This window comes from Podarcis bocagei (genome assembly GCF_964188305.1).
Source record: "Podarcis bocagei genome assembly, chromosome: W".
Taxonomy (NCBI): Eukaryota; Metazoa; Chordata; class Lepidosauria; order Squamata; family Lacertidae; genus Podarcis; species Podarcis bocagei.
Window position 1 is genome coordinate 21,557,461 of NC_138131.1, and position 23,439 is coordinate 21,580,899.

Below are 23,439 nucleotides of genomic sequence, written 5' to 3' on the forward strand. Positions count from 1 at the left end.
AAATCAAAGAACTAAAAGATACCCTTTAACTATTATTCCTGCCCCGGTTTGGGAATCATACTTAAAAAATTATTTTGCCACAACTGACTGTACTGCTAACACAAGAGATGAATTTGAAGAACAGCTTCCCCTCTGGCCCCCCACTGATCCGGAGGACATCCATGATTTGATCGTTAAACTCAAAACAGGGAAAGCGCCTGGGCCAGACCTGATCCCGGCAGAAGCTATAAAATACCATGCGGACTGGTGGGCTTAAGTCCTGGCGACCATTTTTGATGCCGTTAACAACTCTGGAATGATCCCGGAAGTATGGAAGGACGCTATTATCGTTCCAATCCACAAAAAGGGCTCACCAGACGACCCAGGAAATTATAGACATATCAGTCTGCTCTCAATAGTGGGGAAACTGTATGCCCGCTTCCTGTTGAACAGACTTACCCAATGGGCCGAAGAGAAAAAATTAATTGGGCCCGAACAAGCTGGATTTCGCCCAAAACAGTCAACAATTAATCATATTCTAATTTTACAGCATCTTGCCTGGAAATATTCCACCCCAAAGGGTGGCCAACTCTGTGTGGCATTCATTGATCTAAAGGCAGCATTCGATAGTATCCCCAGGAACATCCTCTGGGAAAAACTCACCCGCTGGGGCATCGACAGAAGGCTTCTCTGGCTAATAATTAAACTCCATGAGAACTCAGTGGCCAGAGTGAGACTCACTCCGGAGGGCGATCTCACCAATTCAATTCCCATTAACAGAGGTGTCCGACAGGGCTGTATATTGGCTCCATTCCTGTTTAATTTATTCATAAGCGACATGAGGACTCCCCTAACAGAGGCTCAAGAAAGGATTCACGCACCCCGCCTAGCACTTTATCGTTGCCCTCTGTTACTATATGCGGATGACGCAGTCATCCTCTCCTTTTCTAGAGTAGGTCTCAGGAGGGCCTTAAAATTTTTTGGATCATATTGTAACACAAATTCCCTTACAATTAATTATGGAAAATCTAAGATCCTAGTTTTCTCAAAGAGCCAGAAACTCCATAATTGGAGAATTGATGGGAGAGTCATCGAACCAGTTTATAGATTCCAATACTTGGGAGTTTGGTTACAACATAACCTTAGATGGAAGGCCCATGTAGCTTATGTTACAAACAGAGCCAAAGCTATCTCCTTGGCGATCTTGCGATTCTTCTTCACCGATGGAGCCCTCCACATCCCATCGGCGTTGAAAGTGTTCAAGGCCAAGGTGATCCCGACAATTGCTTATGCCATCTCAACTTGGGGGACTTTTGTCAACCTATCTCACCTACAGGTTATTCAAAATCAGTTTTTAAGAGGGATATTGAAACTGCCCAACTGTGTAAGTAATACAGCGTTACACATGGAACTTAATATTGTATCCCTGGAAAACGCCCTGTGGAAGCACATACTCTGTCACTGGTTATCTCTATGGCACAATCTCCCAAACTTGTATTTGATACAATGTATGTGGAGAGATGATTTCCAGAGCCCATGGGTAAAAAATTTACAACTGAAAATTACGGCAATGGGAATCTCCCCATCTAAATTACTAGAGCAGGACATAGTTCCAGCTAAAAGAACAGTAACCTGTAAACTAGAGGAGATGGATTTGCAGCAGAAAATGGTGTTGGGCAATGGTACCTGCTCACCTCAAAACCTTGGTTTATTACCCCTCTTAAGGCTCCCAAACTATTTGAATTCCTTAACTTCTTCGACTCATAGATATGCCTTTATAAAGGCAAGATTCAACGCCTTCCCATCGAACGTGCTGAGAAATAGATTTTCCAATGGACAGATATCGCTCTTATGTGATTGTAATTGTGGGGCACCGGAATCGTTGCATCACATAATCTTTGATTGTGCTTCTCACTCATCGGCCAGGAGCAAGTTTCTTGATCCATATCTAAAGGGAATCGCCGATGATTGGAATGAAGCCAAACTGAGATATCTACTAAATGATGAAGATCCCCTAAGATCACTCACGGTTGCCAGATTCTTGATCAGCGTCCTATCCCTAAAGAAGAAAAACGGACTCCTGTGTGGCTCGGATGACCCTTTTAAACCATGATATATGTTTTAGGATGTAACTAGGTGATATCACCACTGATGTCTTTTATTAATTTATGAGCAGAAGATGATGTCTATGTTGCAAATTTATTGTAATGTATGTTGTTGGGTCTTTTGCTTATTTTGCTTTGGTTCTTGTCTGTTCTTGTAAGTTTTTAGCTGTTTTAAATTTGGAGGTTTAAGTATATATATGTTGGTGGGAAACTGTCGTGTGACGGGCCAATGGCCGTAATAAATATCAATCAAGAATGGAAATAAAAAGTCCATTGTATAAAATACATTTGAGGGTCACTTGAGCAGGAAGCACGTGAGGCGCAGCAAAACACAGGCCGATAAACAGTAGACAAAGCCCATCTTTCCCAAACATCGCAGGAAAAGGCCAGAATTTACGAAGCGCATGAACCATCACAGCTTTCCTCAATGATGAAGCAATTGCTAATATATAATCATAGAACTAGGGAGTTTGAAAGGGCCACGAGGCTCATCTAGGCTTACCCCCTGCAATGTGGGAATCTTTGCCAAAGAGCTTCCCTCTTGTGGCTTATCCCCACAACAGATACTGACTTTGGGTTTCAGTCAAGCAAACAGTCTAATCCAGGCATTCCCAACCTGCGGCCCTCCAGATGTTTTTGTCCTACAACTCCCATGATCCCTACCTCACAGGACCAGTGGTCAGGGATCATGGGAATTGTAGTCCAAAACATCTGAAGGGCCGACGGCTGGGGATGCCTGGTCTAATCTGTCAGTGCCTAAATGATCTCAAGTGTCAGAACAACTTGACTGCCATCAGGAAATTTCCCACTGTCCCATTTCGACTCTCCAGCACCTGATCTGCATCACCAAGCAATCCCAAAATGCCGACAGCTTTGAACCTTGCAAGATCAAATGTCTCGCCCTGGACTGGACTCGAGGGACGATTCCGACATATTCCACATGGGAAACGCTCATGTCCCATGTAGCACCAAATCAGTAGTGCATGTGCTTTATAAAAAGCCTTGAGGAGATGATTGTGTTGTTGTTTAGTCGTGTCCAACTCTTCGTGACCCCCTGGACCAGAGCATGCCAGGCACTTCTGTCTTCCACTGCCTCCCGCAGTTTGGTCCAACTCATGCTGGTAGCTTCGAGAACACTGTCCCACCATCTCGTCCTCCGTTGTCCCCTTCTCCTTGTGCCCTCCATCTTTCCCAACAACAGGGTCTTTTCCAGGAAATCCAGGAAATGCTGGACAGTAATACTAAAAGGAAAGGGAGTTCATGATGGCTGGGAGTTTGTTAAGAGGGAGATAGTAAAAGCACAACGTCAGGCAATACCAATGAGACGGAAACATGGAAGGTGCCTAAAGAAGCCAGGGTGGCTATCTAAAGAACTTTTAACTGAGTTAAGATTAAAAAAGGATGTGTACAAAAACTGGAAAAGGGGGGAAACCACCAAAGAGGAATTCAAACAAGTAGCCAGCACGTGTAGACACAAAGTCAGAAAAGCTAAAGCACAGAATGAACTCAGGCTGGCTAGAGAGGTTAAAAGCAACAAAAAAGGCTTTTATGGGTATGTTCGTAGCAAAAGGAAGAACAAAGAAACAGTGGGGTCACTCAGAGGAGAAGATGGTGAAATGCAAACAGGGGACACAGAAAGGGCTGAACTCCTCAATGCCTTCTTTGCCTCAGTCTTCTCCGATAAAGAAAACAATGCCCGACCTGAAGAATTTGGAGCAAATGATTCAGCAGAGGAAACACAGCCCAGAATAACTAAGGAGATAGTACAAGAATACTTGGCTAGTTTAGATGTATTCAAGTCTCCAGGGCCAGATGAACTTCATCCAAGAGTATTAAAAGAACTGGCAGATGTGATCTCAGAACCACTGGCAGTCATCTTTGAGAATTCCTGGAGAACAGGCAAAGTCCCGGCAGACTGGAGGAGGGCAAATGTTGTCCTCATTTTCAAAAAGGGGAAAAGAGAGGACCCAAATAATTATCGCCCAGTCAGTCTGACATCAATACCAGGGAAGATTCTGGAGCAGATCATTAAGCAAACAGTCTGTGAGCACCTAGAAAGGAATGCTGTGATACCAATAGTCAGCATGGATTTCTGAAAAATAAGTCATGTCAGACTAACCTGATCTCCTTTTTTGACAGAATTACAAGCCTGGTAGATGAAGGGAACACAGTGGATGTAGCCTACCTTGATTTCAGCAAGGCATTTGACAAGGTGCCCCATGATATTCTTGTAAAGAAGCTGGTAAAATGCGGTCTTGACTATGCTACCACTCAGTGGATTTGTAACTGGCTGACTGACCGAACCCAAAGGGTTCTCATCAATGGTTCCTCTTCATCCTGGAGAAGAGCGACTAGTGGGGTGCCACAGGGTTCTGTCTTGGGCCCGGTCTTATTCAACATCTTTATCAACGACTTGGATGATGGATTCAAGGGCATCCTGATCAAATTTGCAGATGACACCAAACTGGGAGGGGTGGCTAACACCCCAGAGGACAGCATCACACTTCAAAACGACCTTGAAAGATTAGAGAACTGGGCAAAAACAAACAAGATGAATTTTAACAGGGAGAAATGTAAAGTATTACACTTGGGCAAAAAAAATGAGAGGCACAAAAACAAGATGGGGGACACCTGGCTTGAGAGCAGTACATGTGAAAAGGATCTAGGAGTCTTGGTTGACCATAAACTTGACATGAGCCAACAGTGTGACGCAGCAGCTAAAAAAGCCAATGCAATTCTGGGCTGCATCAATAGGAGTATAGCATCTAGATCAAGGGAAGTAATAGTGCCACTGTATTCTGCTCTGGTCAGACCTCACCTAGAGTATTGTGTCCAGTTCTGGGCACCACAATTCAAGAAGGACACTGACAAACTGGAACGTGTCCAGAGGAGGGCAACCAAAATGGTCAAAGGCCTGGAAACGATGCCTTATGAGGAACGGCTAAGGGAGCTGGGCATGTTTAGCCTGGAGAAGAGGAGGTTAAGGGGTGATATGATAGCCATGTTCAAATATATAAAAGGATGTCACATAGAGGAGGGAGAAAGGTTGTTTTCTGCTGCTCCAGAGAAGCGGACACGGAGCAATGGATCCAAACTACAAGAAAGAAGATTCCACCTAAACATTAGGAAGAACTTCCTGACAGTAAGAGCTGTTTGACAGTGGAATTTGCTGCCAAGGAGTGTGGTGGAGTCTCCTACTTTGGAGGTCTTTAAGCAGAGGCTTGACAACCATATGTCAGGAGTGCTCTGATGGTGTTTCCTGCTTGGCAGGGTGTTGGACTCGATGGCCCTTGTGGTCTATTCCAACTCTATGATTCTATGATTCTCTTCTCATGAGGTGGCCAAAGTCTTGGAGCCTCAGCTTCAGGATGTGTCCTTCCAGTGAGCACTCTGGGCTGATTTCCTTCAGAATGGATAGGTTTGATCTTCTTGCAGTCGATGGGACTCTCAAGAGTCTCCTCCAGCATCATAATTCAAAAGCATCAATTCTTCGGCGATCAGCCTTCTTTATGGTCCAGCTCTCACTTCCATACATCACTACTGGGAAAACATAGCTTTTACTATACTGACCTTGTTGGCAAGGTGGTGTCTCTGCTTTTTAAGATGCTGTCTAGGTTTGTCGTGAGATGATTACCCCTCCTTTATTGCCTGTTCCGGGTTGCCCAACCACTACCCCAGAGTCCTCTCTTGGCAGATCAAGAGGAGCAGGTGACGGCAAAGGCGGCCGGGTTTTGAGCTGGGGCAGTCAGAATAAGGTCCACTCTCGATTCAAAACCCTCAAATGTATTTGATATCATTGATTTTTCATTTCTATTCCTTGCAGATCATCTCGTTGTTTTATTGCTACAACCAAGGGCTGATGCAAATTAAGAGGATAATGATGATGATGATGATGATGATAATAATAATAATAATAATAATAATAATAATAATAATAATAATAATAATAATAATAAACTTTTATTTGTATCCTGCCCTCCCCGTCCGAAACCGGGCTCAGGGAGGCTAACACCAAATATGTAACACTGGTATAAAATCAAGCAATAACGAAATTACCTCCTGAAAACAAGCCAGGATCAAATTCAAATCCAATTAGATGGCTTTCCGCAGGATTAGGGTTGGGAACAGTAAACGCTCATCAGGCCCAACTCTTATATGGGCCTGTGAGAACACTGGGAGGCCTCTTTCATACTAGTCCTTACACAAAAAGAGAAGGGGAGTCAGGTTGAACCAAAGGCCCGGCGGAACAACTCCATCTTACAGGCCCTGCAGAAAGATGTCAGATCCCACAGGGTCCTGATCTCTTGTGGCAGAGAGTTCCACCAGGCCGGGGCCAAGGCTGAAAAGGCCCTGGCCCTGGTCGAGGCCAGCCTAATCTCCCTGAAGCCCAGGACCTCTAACATTTTTTTATTTGCAGACTGTTAGATCCTCCGTGGAGAGGCGGTCCTAGGCTGTATTCATTCGTTTGGCCCAACGTGGGGCTCGTACCCATGACCCCAAGATTCAGAGTCTCAGCGCTCTGCCGCCTGAGCTACTCACACAGCTGCCCTCTTGTGCACCTCACCTCAAATTTGTCCGAATTGTGCATGCCTGGGATTGACTGCATGAGATGGGAGGTGGGGTGGTTCCCAAAGTCAGAGCTCATGTAGCCAACGCGGAGCCGGCCCTCACTGCCTTTCAGGTCCTTGGGGTGCTCGTAAGGCGGCTTGTGGAGCACGTTGATCTAGCAAGGGGATTCAAGAAAGCCGGGTTACGGAAATGACATGGGGGTGGGGGACATGAGGCCACATCTTTGAAGTTGTTCCAATGTTACAAATATACATACCTTTGACTTGACAGCCCAAGAAAGACACACAGAAAATCTATGCTTTAACCGACTCTCCTCATTCCGCCATTTGAACGAATTTGGGCTCCACCTCCCTCCATGAGCCAAGAAGCAGGAAGTCATGTAGGCAGCAGGAACAGGGCATCCCGCCAGAATTCCCCAAGCCTGAGAGCACATACACGGCACCCCACCGAGGGAGGGACCAAGGGGGCAACCATAGACATCTGCCAAGGCAGTTTAGCAAGGCAGGTGTTCTGAATGCCCATCTCCAGACAAGTCCAGTGGGAAAGGACGTGTCAAGAGTTTTATTGTTCTTTCAGTGATGGAGATTTAAGGGGTCTGATAAAGGGACCTCATAGTGAATGCATAACCCTTGTATACCCCTCCTCATTTGTGATGTGCTAGTGATGTAGTGATGATGTATCAACGATGCTGCTTGAAGTGTATTCTGGGGGGAAGAAGGAAGTTTTAAAAGTTGACATTGCCCCATGCTCGGGGTTCTTACTCCTGGGCAGACCTGTGGTGCAACAGTAAGAATCATGGTCTACTGACCACTGTTTTGCTCCAAATTACCGGGCTGGGACTTCCTCCTTTTACTGACAGCATGGACCCATGGGGGACAAGTGCCCCGGTGAGCTAGGCTGTCAAGGAGTCACTCACCCTGGAATTTTTTCGCTTAACAGCCATTGGCGCCAATACAGAGCAGGCTTCCTAAACCTTGGCCCTCCAGCTGTTTTCAAACTACAGTGCCCATCATCCCTGACCACTAGACCTGCTAGCTAGGGACCATGGAGCTGTAGGCCAAAAGCATCAGGAGGGCCAAGGTTGAGGAAGCCTGATAGAGAGCTCTACCTCTCTTTCAAATCAGAGCCGGCAAAGGCGGTGGAGTTCCTGTGCGGGTGCCTCGAGGCGGTTGGAGGGTGGATGGCAGCTAACTGGTTGAGGTTGAATCCTGACAAGACTGAAGTTTTGTGGTGTGTGGGCGGGTGGGGGGGACTCCCTGGTCCTGAACGGGGCAACTGTGCCCCTGAAGGACCAGCTGCACAGTCTGGGGGTCATTTTGGACCCATGGAGGCACAGGTCTGTTCTGTGTCCAGGGCAGCTCTATCTGGGATGCAGGATAAGACCCTCCCTGCCCACGGACTCTCTTGCCAGAGTGGCGCATGCTCTTGTTATCTCCAGCTTGGACGACTGCAATGCGCTCTATGTGGGGCTACCTTACTGCAATTAATCCAGAATGTGGTAGCCAGACTGGGGGCCGTGAACAGCCGCAGAGACCACATAACACCAGTCTTGAAAGACCTGCATTGACTCCCAGTACGTTTCCGGGCACAATTCAAAGTGTTGGTGCTGACCTTGAAAGCCCTAAACAGCCCAGCAGATGAAACTTTCCTCTGGTTGTCAATATTAAGAGGATGCCAGCAAGATCAAACCTTTCTGTAAAATAAAGGATTTAAATCCAGTCTGACTGAGACCACATACCACCGGTCCCAAGAGATCTGCTTTGGCTCCCAGTACGTTTCCAAGCACAATTCATAGTGTCGGTGCTGACCTTGAAAGCCCTCAATGGCCTCGGCCCAGTAGACCTGAAGGAGCATCTCCACCCCGGACACCGGGGTCCCTCTCCCGAGGGCCTTCTGGCGCTTCCCTCCCTGCAAGAAGCCAAGTTACAGGGAAGCAGGCAGAGGGCCTTCTCGTGGTGACGGCCGCCCTGTGGAACGCCCTTCCATCAGATGTCAAAGAAATAAGCAATTATCTCACTTTTAAAAGACATCTGAAGGCAGCCCTGTTTAGGGAAGTTTTTAAATATTTAATGCTGTCTTGTGTTTTTAATATTTGGTTGGCAGCCACCCAGAGTGGCTGAGGATACCCAGACAGATGGGCAGGGTAGAAATAATAAATTATTATATATTATTATATATCCAAAGCCAACATGAAAGCATTCAAACTCTGACGGAACGGAGCGGCGCACACCTCTTCACAGCATAGACCCACCTTGTCCAGGCAAAGGTTCCCATGTCTCTCGGCAATAGCCTTTCGGAAGCCGTGAGACAGTGGATACAGCATGCTGTGATGCGGGTGCACCGAAGGGAGCCGGTTCTTCTCCAGCTGGTCAGCCACAATACTGACAAGCTTCTTCATTCTCTCGTCATAATCGGTCCAATCACAGACGATCTGAAAGGGGGCAAAGAAAACCAGGGTTCTAGATTCAGGTAGGTAGCCGTATTGGTCTGATGAAGTCAAAATATATTAAAATTGTCCAGTAGTGCCTTAGAGACCAACAAAGTTTGTTCTTGGTATAAGCCAGGCACCCCAAGCCTTCGGCCCTCCAGATGTTTTAGACTACAATTCCCATCATCCCCGACCACTGGTCCTGTTAGCTAGGGATCATGGGAGTTGTAGGCCAAAACATCGGGGGGGGGGCACAGGTTGGGGATGCCTGATATAAGCTTTTGTGTGCATGCACACTTCTTCAGATACACTGAAGCGGAAGTCCCCAGACCCTGATATACAGAGGGAGAAGTCCCCAGACCCTGCTATATAAGAGTAAGGAGAAGCCCCCAGACCCTGATATATAGTGGGAGGGTGAGTTGGGGTTTTTCTCCGAAGGGTAGTAGGAGTCAATGGGTATGGTCCACCTGCTGGCAACTGTGAATGACTGAAAAAACAAGGGATGGTACACAGATGACCTGAAATAGTTTTAGGATATGTAATGAGACACAGTCGTCCACAGGTTGACCATACCGATTGAGTCCTACTACCGTTCAGAGAAATACCCCGCCCCACCCTCCCTCTAAATATCAGGGTGTGGGGACTTCCGCTTCAGTGTATCTGAATAAGTCTGCCTGCACATGAAAGCTTAGACACAGAACAAACTGAGTTGGTCTCTAAAGTGACATTGGACAATTCCTGAATTAGGTGACGCTTTTACCATTACCGTGTGTCAGGGAACTGCCATCAGAGCATCAGGTGGTGGAGGGACTCAGGCAGGATGAAAGAGACTCAACTGCTGAAGCAGGGACCAGCAGGGGGAGGAGTGGGTCTCTGAGGGAATGCGAGCAGGAGGGAGGGCTCAGGGAGGCTTCCAGCGAGAACAGTGGGGAGGTATCGGAGTCTCCCATAGGGAGACCCATACCTCGCAGGAAACTGTCACGCCGTGAGTCCAGGAGACGCGTTTCCGTTAAGGAACTTCTTTGCTGGAAACGCTTCCGCAGACAGCCACTGTCGGACTCTACTAGTGACTAGAGCAGACATGTCTGAGGAGCTCCGTCACACACGGAGGTTTGTGGGGGCGCACAAACTCTGAGGGAGCACGTTTTCACGCACAAGCAGCTAATCAAACCCTCACAGCAGTCCGACAGTCTTTGTACGCTGCCTGTGCAAGAGAAGGCATCATGAGCGAACCAACCGGAACCGGAGGAGCAGGGGCTGGAGCTGGTCCAAGCTTGGAAGATAGATACCGAGCGTTGGAGGTTCAACTGGCCCTGCAGACGGCGAGGCTGGAGGAGAGAAGGGCTCAGGATGCAGACAAGAAGGGGAGAGCCACTCAATTCCCCAGAAAGGTACCAGGATTGGTGCAGAAATTTGGGGGGGACCCCAAGGACTACCATGCTTTTAGGACAGAGATGCAATATGCCCTTAATGTGCAGTTCGATGAGTTCCCTGATGAGGAATCGCGAGTTGCTTTTGTAATTGGGCATCTTGAGAAAGGGGCTAGAGACTGGGTGCGACCCCTAATGGCAACGCACAATGACATACTAAAGGACACAATGAAGTTCTTTCGTGCAATGGATATCATGTTTTCCAGCGATATTGAGGAAGGGGTGGTGCGCAGACAGCTAATGGCTTGTAAGCAGGGGAGTCGATCTGTCCGTGAATATTGGACTGAGTTTACCATGCTGATTCACAGACTGAGTTGGGATTTATCGGCGGCACCCGTTCAAATGCTATTTGAAGAAGGTCTTTCTTCGGGGGTGAAAGACGAGCTGGCACGGAGCCCCAGGGCGGAGTCTATGGATCAGCTGACCAAATCTGCGCTGACCATAGGAGCGCGGCAGGAGGCAAGAGCCTTGGAGAGGCGGGAAGGGAGAGGGGAACGTTGGAAGGAGTTCCGCATTCCAGACATTCCTGAGCCAGCTTTCCCGCCGGCAGAGCCGATGGAAATCGGAACAGCGCGCGCGCGCGCATTTTCAAAAACCAGCGAGGGAGCTAAGAAGGAGGGAAAGGGCCCCCGGAAATGCTATCTCTGCCAACAGCCAGGCCACTTTGCCAGAGTCTGCCCCCAGAGGAAGGAATGGCAAGGGATGGTGGGAGCTGTTGAGGGGGGAGAAGAAGGGGGAGCGGAGCAGGTAAAAGCCAACGCCTGGTTGCCACAATTGGGGCACTGCAGCCAGGCCAAAGAGCAGTGAAAGTGCCCGTGCCAGAAGCTCCTCGACCTGCTCTAGTGATTGAAGTGTCGCTAGAGCTGCAGAATGGGCACCCCCTAAAAATAAAGGCGCTATTGGACTCAGGCAGCTCCTGCAATTTTATGAGCAAGGAGTTTGCTGCTGAACACCAGATACAGACCATCCCTTTAAGCAACCCCCTGCAGGTGACCACGATTGATGGCAGGGAGTTGTTGGGAGGAGGAGTCCGCTTGCAGACTGTCCCAATGATAATGAGGGTGGCAAGGCACACAGAACTGATAGCGTTTAATGTGGCCACCCTGGGAGGCGCTCCCATTATTTTGGGAATGAGCTGGCTAGCTCTACATGATCCGCTGGTTGGCTGGCATCAAAGAGTGGTGTCCTTTGGTTCAGCACATTGCCTAGAACACTGCAAAGGGGAGAAGGGTTCAGTAGGGGCCCAAGCCACCCTAGCAGGGACTGAAGTAATGGGGAAGGTGAAGGTACCACCACAGTATGCAGATCTCAGCGACGTGTTCAGCGAGAAGGAAGCTGACCAACTACCACCTCATAGACCCTTTGATTGTCAGATCAATTTACTCCCTGGAGCACAGCTTCCCGTGGGCAAGTTGTATGCCATGTCAGACAGGGAGATGCAGGAGTTGCGAGGGTTCATTGACAAGAACCTGAAGAGAGGCTTCATCAGAGAGTCCAAAGCAGCAGGGGGGAGCCCAGTGTTCTTTGTGGACAAAAAAAATGCAGACAAGCCGAGACTTGTATGTGATTTTAGGCGGCTGAATGCAGTGACTGAACCGGTGGCGTTCCCTATGCCCAGAATTGATGATATTTTGACCATGGTGAGGAAGGGAAAGATTTTCACAAAGCTGGATCTAAGGGGGGCGTACAACCTGATACGCATAAGGAAAGGGGATGAATGGAAAACCACCATGTTTACCCCTTTGGGGGCGTTTGAATACCTCGTTATGCCATTTGGATTACAAGCAGGCTCCGCGTGTTTTCAATCTTTTATGAACCACGTGCTGGGCCCTTTGCTCTACAAGAATTGCGTTGCCTTTCTAGATGATGTGTTGGTGTATTCTGAGAATGAGGAGCAACATGTGAGAGACGTCAGAGAAGTGTTGAGCAGACTGCAAGCCAACAGGCTGTGGGTCAAACTGGAGAAGTGTCGGTTCCATACCAAGGAGGTGGAATTCCTGGGGTACCGCCTGTCAGACAAGGGATTGGCCATGGATCCCGGCAAGGTACAGGCAGTGCTGGAATGGAAAACACCCAAAACCAAGAAGGATGTGCAGAGGTTCCTAGGGTTTGGAAACTTTTATCGTAAGTTCATCCGCAACTTCGCCCATCTGACGGCGCCCATCACTGACTGTCTCAGCAGTAAGAAGAAGTTTGTATGGACGGCGGAGGCGGGGCGAGCGTTTGAGGAACTGAAAAGGGCCTTCGCCTCTGAAGAACAACTTCTGCATGTGGATTTACGAAAGAAGCTAAGGGTTGAAACAGACGCATCTGACAGAGCCATAGGGGCGGTGCTTCTTCTGCAGCCGGGGAAGGAGGAGTCGGAGTGGCGTCCGTGTGCCTTCTTCTCGCGGAAGCTGAACAAATCCGAGAGGAACTACACGGTGTACGACCGAGAACTGCTTGCTATTCATGAGGCGTTCCGGAGATGGAGGCATCTGCTAGTTGGTGCACAACATAAAGTGCAAGTGTGCACGGACCATAAAAATCTAGAGTACTGGAGAACGGCGCGAGTGCTCAACCAAAGGCAGTTGAGATGGGCCCAAGAGTTCTCCAAATTTAACTTTGAGATTTGTTATGTGCCAGGCCCAGAGAATGTTAGGGCGGACGCTCTCTCACGCAAGCCTGAATATTTGGAGGGGGAGGGAGCACCCGAAGAAACCCATATCATTCCAGAGGACCGCTGGGTGTGTGGGGCGACTTTGGTGGGGCAAAGGGAATTGGTAGAGGGTACGGTGCAGGATGCATACGCCCAGGGGAAACTCAGGGATCTCAGAGGGGAGGAAGACAAACCCGGTGGTTTTGAGGAGAGAAATGGGGCATTGTATTATAAGGGAGCGTTATATATACCTGAAGGGGAATTGAGGGAGAAAGTACTCAAGCAGCTGCACGATAGCCCCACAGCAGGGCACTTTGGGCAACACAAAACCATGTGGCTGGTTACCAGGGAATTTTGGTGGCCCAAGGTCAGGGAAGATGTGCGGGAGTATGTGAGAGGGTGTGAACAATGCCAAAGAGCCAAGGGGGAGAGGCAGGCGCCGGCTGGTTTATTAGAACCACTGCCCACACCTGAGAGACCGTGGGAAGCAGTGGCAATAGATTTCATGACTGATCTGCCAAGGTCTAGAGGGAAAACAGCCATCATGGTTGTAGTAGACCTGTTAACTAAAATGGCCCACTTCATAGCCTGCTCACATGCGGTTACAGCAGAAGAAACCGCCAAATTGTTTGTAGAGAATGTGTTTAGGTTGCATGGCGCCCCCTTGAGGGTGGTTTCAGACCGAGGGAAACAATTTACTTCCAGGTTCTGGAGGAAGCTCATGAGCTTACTGCATGTAGAGGTTAATTTCTCGACGGCCCGTCATCCTGAAACCAACGGGCAGGCGGAAAGAGCAAATGGGGTTCTCCAACAATATTTGAGGTGTTATGTTAATGACAGAGAGAATGATTGGGTGGAGAAGCTGGCGTTGGCAGAATTTGCCTACAACAATGCAGAGAACGTGTCCACGGGGATGAGCCCCTTTTTGGCTAATCACGGGTGCCATCCCAGAGCCTTCCCAGGGGGGGAGGGGGAGAACTGGAGCGTTCCAGCTGCAGAACAGTTCGTGGAAGAAATGGAAGCGATCCATCGCCAGCTCCAACTCAACTTAAACAGGGCTAAGGAGGAATATAAGAGGCAAGCAGACAAAAACAGAAGGGAAGGTGAAAGCATCAGGGTGGGGGACCAGGTGTGGCTGTCAACCCAAGGGTTGCCATTCAAAGGAGGTTGTAAGAAATTAAGACCCAAAAGGCTGGGTCCGTTTGAAGTCATACAGCAGGTCAATCCAGTGGCTTTCAGGCTCCGGTTACCGAACCACATGAAGCTGCACCCAGTTTTTCACAGGTCGTTGCTGTCACCGTATAGAGGAGACAGTGAGGGGAGGGTCACTAGGGGACCAGCAATGGAGGAGAAGGAACACAGCTACCATGTAGCGGAGATCCTCGATTCCAGGTGGAAGGGAGATCAAGTAGAGTATTTGGTAATGTGGGAAGGGGAACCGGAGTCGGAAAACACCTGGGTTAGGGCAGAGGATGTCAATGACGAGGTTTTAATAGAGACTTTTCATCAGAGGTTCCCACGTAAACCTCAGCCTGTAGCGAGGTTCCGAAGGGAATACTTTGCCACCACCGACGAGGAAGAGGAGTTGGAGGGGTTCCCAGATTCTGAAGAGGAGGAGGATTCAGCTGGCCAGGACGACGATCGATGGAGAGAATTGTTCGAGACGTCAGAAGATGAGGAAGATTCGTTTCGGGGTTTTAGCCCTTCACCTCCCAGGGGGGAGGAATTGGGAGGGGGTGAGGGGGGCCCTGGAGGGGAGGTGGATGTCAGGGAACTGCCATCAGAGCATCAGGTGGTGGAGGGACTCAGGCAGGATGAAAGAGACTCAACTGCTGAAGCAGGGACCAGCAGGGGGAGGAGTGGGTCTCTGAGGGAATGCGAGCAGGAGGGAGGGCTCAGGGAGGCTTCCAGCGAGAACAGTGGGGAGGTATCGGAGTCTCCCATAGGGAGACCCATACCTCGCAGGAAACTGTCACGCCGTGAGTCCAGGAGACGCGTTTCCGTTAAGGAACTTCTTTGCTGGAAACGCTTCCGCAGACAGCCACTGTCGGACTCTACTAGTGACTAGAGCAGACATGTCTGAGGAGCTCCGTCACACACGGAGGTTTGTGGGGGCGCACAAACTCTGAGGGAGCACGTTTTCACGCACAAGCAGCTAATCAAACCCTCACACCGTGGTACCTTGGGACTCAAACGCCTCGGTTCCCAAATGCCGGAAACCCTGGGAGTGTTGGCCCTTAAAACTCTGCCTCACCTGCAAACAGTGCGCCAGGTTGCAGTAAGCGTCAGGAAAATCCGGCTTCAGTTTCAAGGCGGTGCGATACGAAGCAATTGCCTCTGGGATGTTTCCGGAATCCTAGAAAGGGAGGGATATTTCAGCAATTGCCACTAGCTTTTTTTCTCAACCATCAAAACCAAAGATGAAGAACAGACAGAAGGCACGATGATCCACACCTGGTAGACTTATAAAGTAACATTCAACAATCATTGGAATAGAACAGGGGTCGGCAAACTTTTTCAGCAGGGGGCCGTCCACTGTCCCTTAGACCTTGTGGGGGCCAGACTAGATTTTGGGGAGGGGGAAAAAGGAACGCATTCCTATGTCCCACAAATAACCCAGAGGTGCATTTTAAATAAAAGGACACATTATACTCGTGTCAAAACATGCCGACTCCCGGCTAGATTGAGAAGGCCATGGGGCCGTAGTTTGCCTCCCCATGCTATAGAATAATATTGAGTATCAGCATGTAAAAATTCAATAGAAACCTACTCTTAACAATTACAATAAATTGTAATTAATCGTACAATAAATGAATATTACAATGAATGATTATTGTAATTGATCATAGAATAAATGTTACAATAAATGGTTATAAAACAATGGCAAGTCACAGTGTCTACAATAGCCGCAGCGAGAATCTTAACAGACAAAGGATGGAAAGGAGAATCCCATCCCTACTAAGTTGGCGTAGCTAGCAAAAAGGCTAAAATACGCAGAATTAGCAAGATTATAATACAGGCAGAATTACGAGAGGTTTTGGAAGAAACATTTCATAGAGAACAGGACACTTGCAGAGTACAGTGGTACCTCTGGATGTGAATGGGATCCGTTCCGGAGCCCCGTTCGCATCCTGAAGCGAATGCAACCCGCATCTGCACGTCGCAATTCGCCGCTTCTGCGCATGACATCATTTTGAGGGTCTGTGCATGCGGCGAAACCCGCAAGTAACGTGCTCCGTTACTTCTGGGTCACTGCGGAGCGCAACCCAAAAATATTCATCCTGAAGCATATTTAACCCGAGATAGGACTGTATTGTCTAAATTTACAGGGGTGCCCAAATTTTCCCAAAGAGGGCCAGATTTGACATGAGGGCGGGGCAAATTTGTTGAGCTGTTTTAGGATTTAACCCCAAGGTTGTTGAGCTCTTTTTAGGATTGAAGTTGTTGAGCATTTGGGGGGGGGGGGTTGCCCCAGTAAGTAAACCAGGTTACGCTCCCCGGCCACACGCTGGACATGTGTGGTCTAAAAAAAAATGTTGGGAAAATTTAAATTCTTTGGCAGGTGTGGATTGACAAAGGACAGCAGGAAATATGACAAAACCAATGCATTTTGAGATCTAGGAGAGACGAGCAAAAGGGCGCCATCGGAAATGTGACGTAGGGGTGATTGGAAGTCACAATGAGATTTTTGGGTGTGGAACTCCACCATACTTTCCGTCTATATAAGCCACCCTCTATTTGGGGGGGGGCTCAAATTTAAGAAAATGAGCCATTCACCCACCCAATCACCCGTATAAGACCTCCCCCCCATTTTTATTTCAAAGTAAAAATAGCAATTTTTTCATTTTCCTTTTAAAAAAATTATTTACAAACAAACACATAGACACAAAACAAAATTCGTATTACCCTACCACCCAAAATTTCAGACATTAAAACCACCCTCGTGGCTTCCCTCCACCGCCCCTCACCCTCCTATATAATATTTCACATTGCCATTTTTATTTCCCCCCTATTTATTTATTTATTTTTGATTTCATTTTACATGCTAGTTGCCGTACATTTTCAACACTATACATTACATATATGGATTCCCCACATCTAACCCTATACACAACTCAGCATTTACCCAAATACCCACGTGACTTCCTTCACTCACATTCACATTGCAATTTTTATCTAAATTTATATTTCTTAACTCTTTTAACTTACTATTTATTATTATTATAAACCAGATTTACAAACATTAAACCAAACATATCAACATGTTAGTTTTTGAGCAGTACTTGAACACATAATCTTCAAACCATTTCCATTATATTTTTATTTTCCAGTTTGATTGGTACTGAAAGGGACTTCAGAAATACAGACCAGGAATGTAAAAATCAGGCAGCAAAGTTTCTTAAAGAAAAAGTTTTTTATTTGGTTTTGTCAGACAAAAGCAAATGTGGGTGCATTTAGGAAAATGAGAAAATGCCCACCTCTCCTTGGGGGCAGCTTACCTATATACCTTTCTGCAAAGCATAGTTCATAAAATTTTTATTGGTTTTACAGAATTTTTTAAAGAACAAACAAACACTTAAAAAGACAAACATACACGTATAATTTCATAACATATTTTCATAAACCTCTTTTCTTGGACTTCCCCATACCCCCCCTTTCTGCATCCCAATGTCCGTAATTTCATAGCAACTCCCAATTGTTACTTTCCACCCTCTGTCATCTTAGTCCTCTTTATATTCTAACCTTATATCACTGTACCCCTTTGTTTCTGAAAACCATAACATTTTAACATTCATTAAGTTTATAGTAGTCCTTAAGATAACTTTTAAATTTCCTCCATTCTTCTTCCACCGTCTCTTTTCGTTGGTCACGGATTCTGCCTGTCATCTCGGCTAATGTCATATAGTCCATCACTTTCATCTGCCATTCTTCCAGAGTGGGTAGATCTTGTGTCTTCCAATACTTTGCGATGAGTATTCTTGCTGCTGTTGTGGCGTACATAAAGAAAATTCTATCCTTCTTTGACACCAATTGGCCGACCATGCCCAAGAGGAAGGCCTCTGGTTTTTTAGGAAAAGTACATTTAAGTACCTTTTTCATTTCATTATAGATCGTTTCCCAGAAGGCCTTAATCTTCGGGCATGTCCACCAAAGGTGGTAGAAGGTACCTTCAGTCTCTTTACATTTCCAACATTTGTTATCGGGCAAATGATAGATTTTTGCCAGCTTGACTGGGGTCATGTACCACCTATAAACCATTTTCATAATGTTTTCCTTTAAGGCATTACATGCCGTAAATTTAATACCGGTGTTCCATAACCATTCCCAGTCAGCTGACATAATGTTATGTCCAACATCCTGTGCCCACTTAATCATAGCCGATTTAACTGTTTCATCCTGTGTACTCCATTTCAGCAACAAGTTATACATTCTAGATAAATTCTTAGTATTGGGCTCTAACAATTCAGTTTCTAGTTTTGATTTTTCCACCTGGAAACCAATTTTCCTGTCCTGTTTGTAAAACTCCATTATTTGACGATATTGAAACCAATTCTGTACTTTATGTTTCAGTTTCTCATGACTTTGTAGTTTAAACTTATCTCCATCCTGTTCTAAAATTTCACAGTACTTCGGCCATCCGACCTCCATATTGAGTTTCTTCACTGCTTTAGCCTCCACTGGTGACACCCATCTAGGGGTTTTGTTTTCCAACAGATCTTTGTATCTTATCCAAACATTGAATAATGCTTTTCTAACAATGTGATTTTTAAAGGCACTATTAACTTTGTCATACCATAGATATGCATGCCAACCAAAAGCATTGTTAAAACCTTCCAGATCCAGAATGTCCGTGTTCTCGAGGAGCATCCATTCTTTCAGCCAGCAAAAAGCTGCTGCCTCATAGTACAATTTTAAGTCCGGCAGGGCAAAACCCCCTCTTTCTTTAGCATCTGTCAATATTTTAAATTTAATTCTGGGCTTTTTGCCCTGCCAGACAAATTTCGAAATGTCTTTCTGCCACCTCTTGAAACATTCCATCCTGTCAAGAATCTGCAAGGTCTGAAACAGAAATAGCATTCTAGGCAATACATTCATTTTAATCACTGCAATTCGGCCTAACATTGACAATTTCAAATTTGACCATATTTCTAGATCTTTTTTAATTTCTGACCAACATTTTTCATAATTGTCCTTATACAAATTCACATTTTTAGATGTCAAATGAACCCCTAGGTATTTCACCTTCTTAACCACTGTCAGCCCTGTCTCCTCTTGGAATTTCTCCTTTTCCATATCTGTTAAGTTTTTTCCTAAAACTTTGGTTTTTTGTTTATTCAGCTTAAATCCAGCTACCTGGCCAAACTGTTGTATTATTTCTAAAACCTTTTTCGTACTAGTGTTTGGCTCTTGCAAAGTCAATACTAGATCATCTGCAAACGCTCTTAACTTGTAATGTTTAGCTCCGACCTGCACTCCTTTATCTGCAAAGCATAGTTCAGCCCCTTGGCATCCCTTTAGCCAATGATTGACAATTTCCTATGGTCATTGATGCATATTCATTAAAGCCCAACCAATTAATAAATTGGTGTGTCCTTTCGGTTCCAAGTTGCCTATTCCACTAGGTGGCGCTACTGGCTTATAATCTACTTAACCTCTTTACTAATTCCAGGAAGTACCCCTGAACCCCTTGCTTCCAAGAAATGTACTTGTGGTTTAGCCACTTCACACCTAAGAGTTATATCTGGACCCTGGCGGTCAGCAAACATCCTGCTACTTGCCTTTGTCAGGGGTCGTTTCTCGAAAATGGCTTAACCTCAACTGGCAAACTTCCTGCAGGGGCAAGCTAGCTGCACCTGCAGAATCTACTTGCTGTTTGCAAAGCTTGCTGTTTGCAAGGCAAGAGAGAGAAAAATAGTTTTAGCTGCTTGCGTTTATGAAATGGCTTTTAGAGGTTAAACCTGGCTCTGGCCTGGCTCTCAACTGGTCATTCTGACCTTCACCCCTCCATTCCCCCCTTTCCATCACGAAAATGCTGACCGGTCACGGTTCTCCATTTTCGCTTGATGGACCTATAGGTACAATATCATAGAGAGCCAGGATATAGGTACGTGTTGCTGCATTAACTGAGCGGCTTACCATTTGGCGTACAATCTGAATAAGGCAAGGCAAAAAGCATGATAAGAGTAATACGGTAACGAAGAGAAGTAAAATCACAAGCAAAATCTCTTTTAACCATGACCAACCTGGGAGCTAAGAACTAATTCAACTACATACACTGGGGAGACCTGCACCATCTAGACTAATTTTGTGGTACAAATCAGCCTGTAACACTCAGACCTGTTCAGGCTCTTAGCTACAGCTGTTGTCATATTCAGGAAGGTGTTTTCCTTCCACCCTGTGGCCATTTGAGAGGTGAGAACCATCAGGAGGCAGGGTATGATCCACATCCTGATGCGAGGGATGTTCGGTGCCCCAGAACAAAGAACTGTACCACCAACACAGAAATACCACAAAAAGGGTAATACCACAAGCCAAAGGGATGGGGGCCCACGAAGGCCAGGTCATGTGGGCCTCTAACTCCTGGCCCTACTGAGGCGTGAACAGCGTCTACACACAAAACGTTCCCACTCTACACATGGAAAAGTGGCCGTCTGGGACTGATACACTGTTAGGCCTCGGGAGCTATAGGGATGGCAATAGACTCTGTAAAGTTCAAAGGCTGGTCCTACTGGGTGGAGGTCACCTACGTGGTCTCTGACCAGGGCAAATGGAGGCTGAAGCCTGGGGTGGCAACCCTTATGTAGCCACAAGAATACCCTACCACATTCAAGGGTATTATGTGTGGAGTTACCAGGCCAGGTATTCTTCTGGGATTATGGGAGGCTCGAGCCACCACGACAACCACAGGTGGGGCTGCAGGATTTACTGGCACTTGTTCAGCAATTTCAATGCACACCTGGTTCAGGCTCCCTCCCCTGCAATATTTGCATTAAGATAGGCTCTGTCCCATGCAACACCTGGATTAAGATTAGGACCTGGTCTACCAGATGGGGTTGGTACAGTGCTCTACCCCCCCAAGTGACAGTTGGTTACCCCCCCCCCACAACAGCAAGAGCTGTCCAGAACTCGATAGATTTCGACCGTCTCTGCAACTTCCCGTAGGAGCAGTACCCATGTGCGCTGGACAGTGGTGTGGAAGAGAAGCCACAGTGGGGTAGTGGGATGTTTCAATACGGCAACCTCATCAAAGCCCTGTTCCCAATAGCCAATGAGCACGCCATTTCTTACCACTGGCAAGACGATCCAGTCATAGCAGAGGTCCGCAGGCCAATAGGGTCGGTATGGCTCAGTGGGGTCAGGACAATAGGACATAGAGCAAAAAGGGCAGTAGGACATAGAGCAAATCAATACAGAACATAATAGAGAAAAGGGGAAAGTCCTTGTGAAAGTCCTTGTGATGATCAGTCGCAGGATCTTGTTGCCCGTGGCCCAACGCGTTCCCGGTAGCGTCAGACACAAGGTGATGATCAGACGCGTGTGATGCACCCAGGGAATCACGTCGGCTACTCTCACCGCAGTTGGGATGGAGAGGAGGACGGTATACGGGCCTCGCCACTTAGGGATGAGGGGGTTGCGCTTCCACGCTGTCACCCGGCTGAAACTGGTGGACCGGCTCAGCGAGACTGCACGGTGTAGCCTCGAGGTAGTACCTGGAAAGGGAAGCAAACACACACGGGGACAGGAATTGCACTTGTTCCTGAGTGATGTGATCTCCCACCCGCCCCAAACTGGCGGGGATGTCTCGGACGAAAGGGGTTGGTCTGCCATACAAAAGTTCAAAGGGTGATAGTCTCAGTCTCTTGGTTAGAGCGCTCCGAATCTGAAACAAGGCAATGGGCAGAACATCTATCCAGTGTAGTCCCGACTCCTGGGTCAGCTTGGCCAAGTGGGTCTTCAAGGTGCGATTCATACGCTCAGGTTTTCCCGAACTCTGGGGTCTGTAGGCTGCGTGTAGCCTCCAGTTGGGTATGACTTCATTCAGCAGTTTCTTGGTCACCTCACAAGCCTTCTCTATCCTAGTGGGGTACGCCTCTGTCCAGCCCGTCAGCATGAAGACAAACACAAGCAGGTATTTGATACCCCTAGCTGGAGGCAATTCAGTGAAGTCCAGGCAATCAGGCTCTCCATAGGGGTGAAGCCCACGTGTTGTACGCCCGGCGGAGGGAGGTGGCCTTGTCTGGGGGTGTTCTTGGCGCACAGGACACACCTCTGGGATATAGCAGCAACTAGTTGAGAAAGGTTAGTGATATAGAAAAGTCTCCCAAGGTGTGCTCTGGCAGCTGGACCCCCTACATGAGTGGACTCGTGGTAATTCTTCACAATCACGGTAGCCAGATGTTGGGGCACAAAAACACAGTTTTCTGGTAGACGGAACCATCCCTCCTGGAGTGTTGCTCCTTCCTGGCGTGCCCACTGTTGCTCCTCCGGTGTGTAGCGTGGTTCCACATCGTCTGGAGTGAGTTGTGGGATGAGGGCTGCGTTGAGTGCTGGTGGAGGTTTCAAAGCTGCTTCACGAGCTGCGTTGTCTGCCTTCCGGTTGCTCCTAGTGACCATGTCCCGGCCTCTCCCATGGCCTTTGCAGTGCATCACGGCAATCTCTTCGGGGCCCCATACTGCTTCCAGTAACATCTCAACTTCTGGACGTTAGCCTTGCATCTAGCTGCCAATTGCAGGGCAATGCCTTTTGCTGTTGGACTTCGCCTCAGAGCACAAACAACTCTTGGAGACTTTGGCTTTCTTAGAACTCTTGGAACGGCTTGCCTGGCTTGCCTGGCTTGCACCCCCACTTCTGGGTGCTCTGCTGCCTGAGGAACAACTTGTAACTGCCTTCCTCTTCCCAGGTCTCAGCCTCTCTCTAGCCCACAGTCCATCATACAGATTTATTGAAGCGTAGAAACAGCTTCCCAAAACAGCCTCAGCCCCCTCTGGGCTTGGTACTTTTTCTGGGCATCCTCTAGTCCCCTCTGGGCTTTCTGGGCGTCCTACAGCCCAGCCCCCTCTGGGCTGGCTGCCACTGTGGCCTGACATGCTGTCTTCAGTTCCTGCCACGCGACCCAGGGCTTCCTCCCTTGGAGTATTGGCAACAGCCAAGAATCAAGGCTGGCCCTTAAAATGGCTAGGACCCTTTGGTCTCTCTAGACCATCAGGCACGTCTGTTTCACAAACTTCCACTGCGCCTGCAGACTTCTCAATGGGTTGGGCAAAGCCTGTTTCAGCCTCCTTATATTC

At 47.6% G+C, this 23,439-nt stretch overlaps 1 protein-coding gene across 1 annotated transcript; it reads right to left on the reverse strand.

Annotated features, from left to right (window-relative positions):
- Positions 1–6,612: 6,612 nt before the first annotated feature.
- Positions 6,613–15,587, reverse strand: LOC308578369 (UDP-N-acetylglucosamine--peptide N-acetylglucosaminyltransferase 110 kDa subunit-like). Its single transcript, XM_081178635.1, has 3 exons — positions 15,404–15,587; positions 8,905–9,084; positions 6,613–6,807 (listed from the first exon to the last, which is right to left on the reverse strand). Exons 2-3 carry the CDS (start codon positions 9,049–9,051, stop codon positions 6,616–6,618), a joined length of 339 nt encoding a protein of 112 aa, XP_081034761.1. The 5' UTR covers positions 9,052–9,084; positions 15,404–15,587; the 3' UTR covers positions 6,613–6,615.
- Between the last annotated feature and the right edge of the window lie 7,852 nt (positions 15,588–23,439).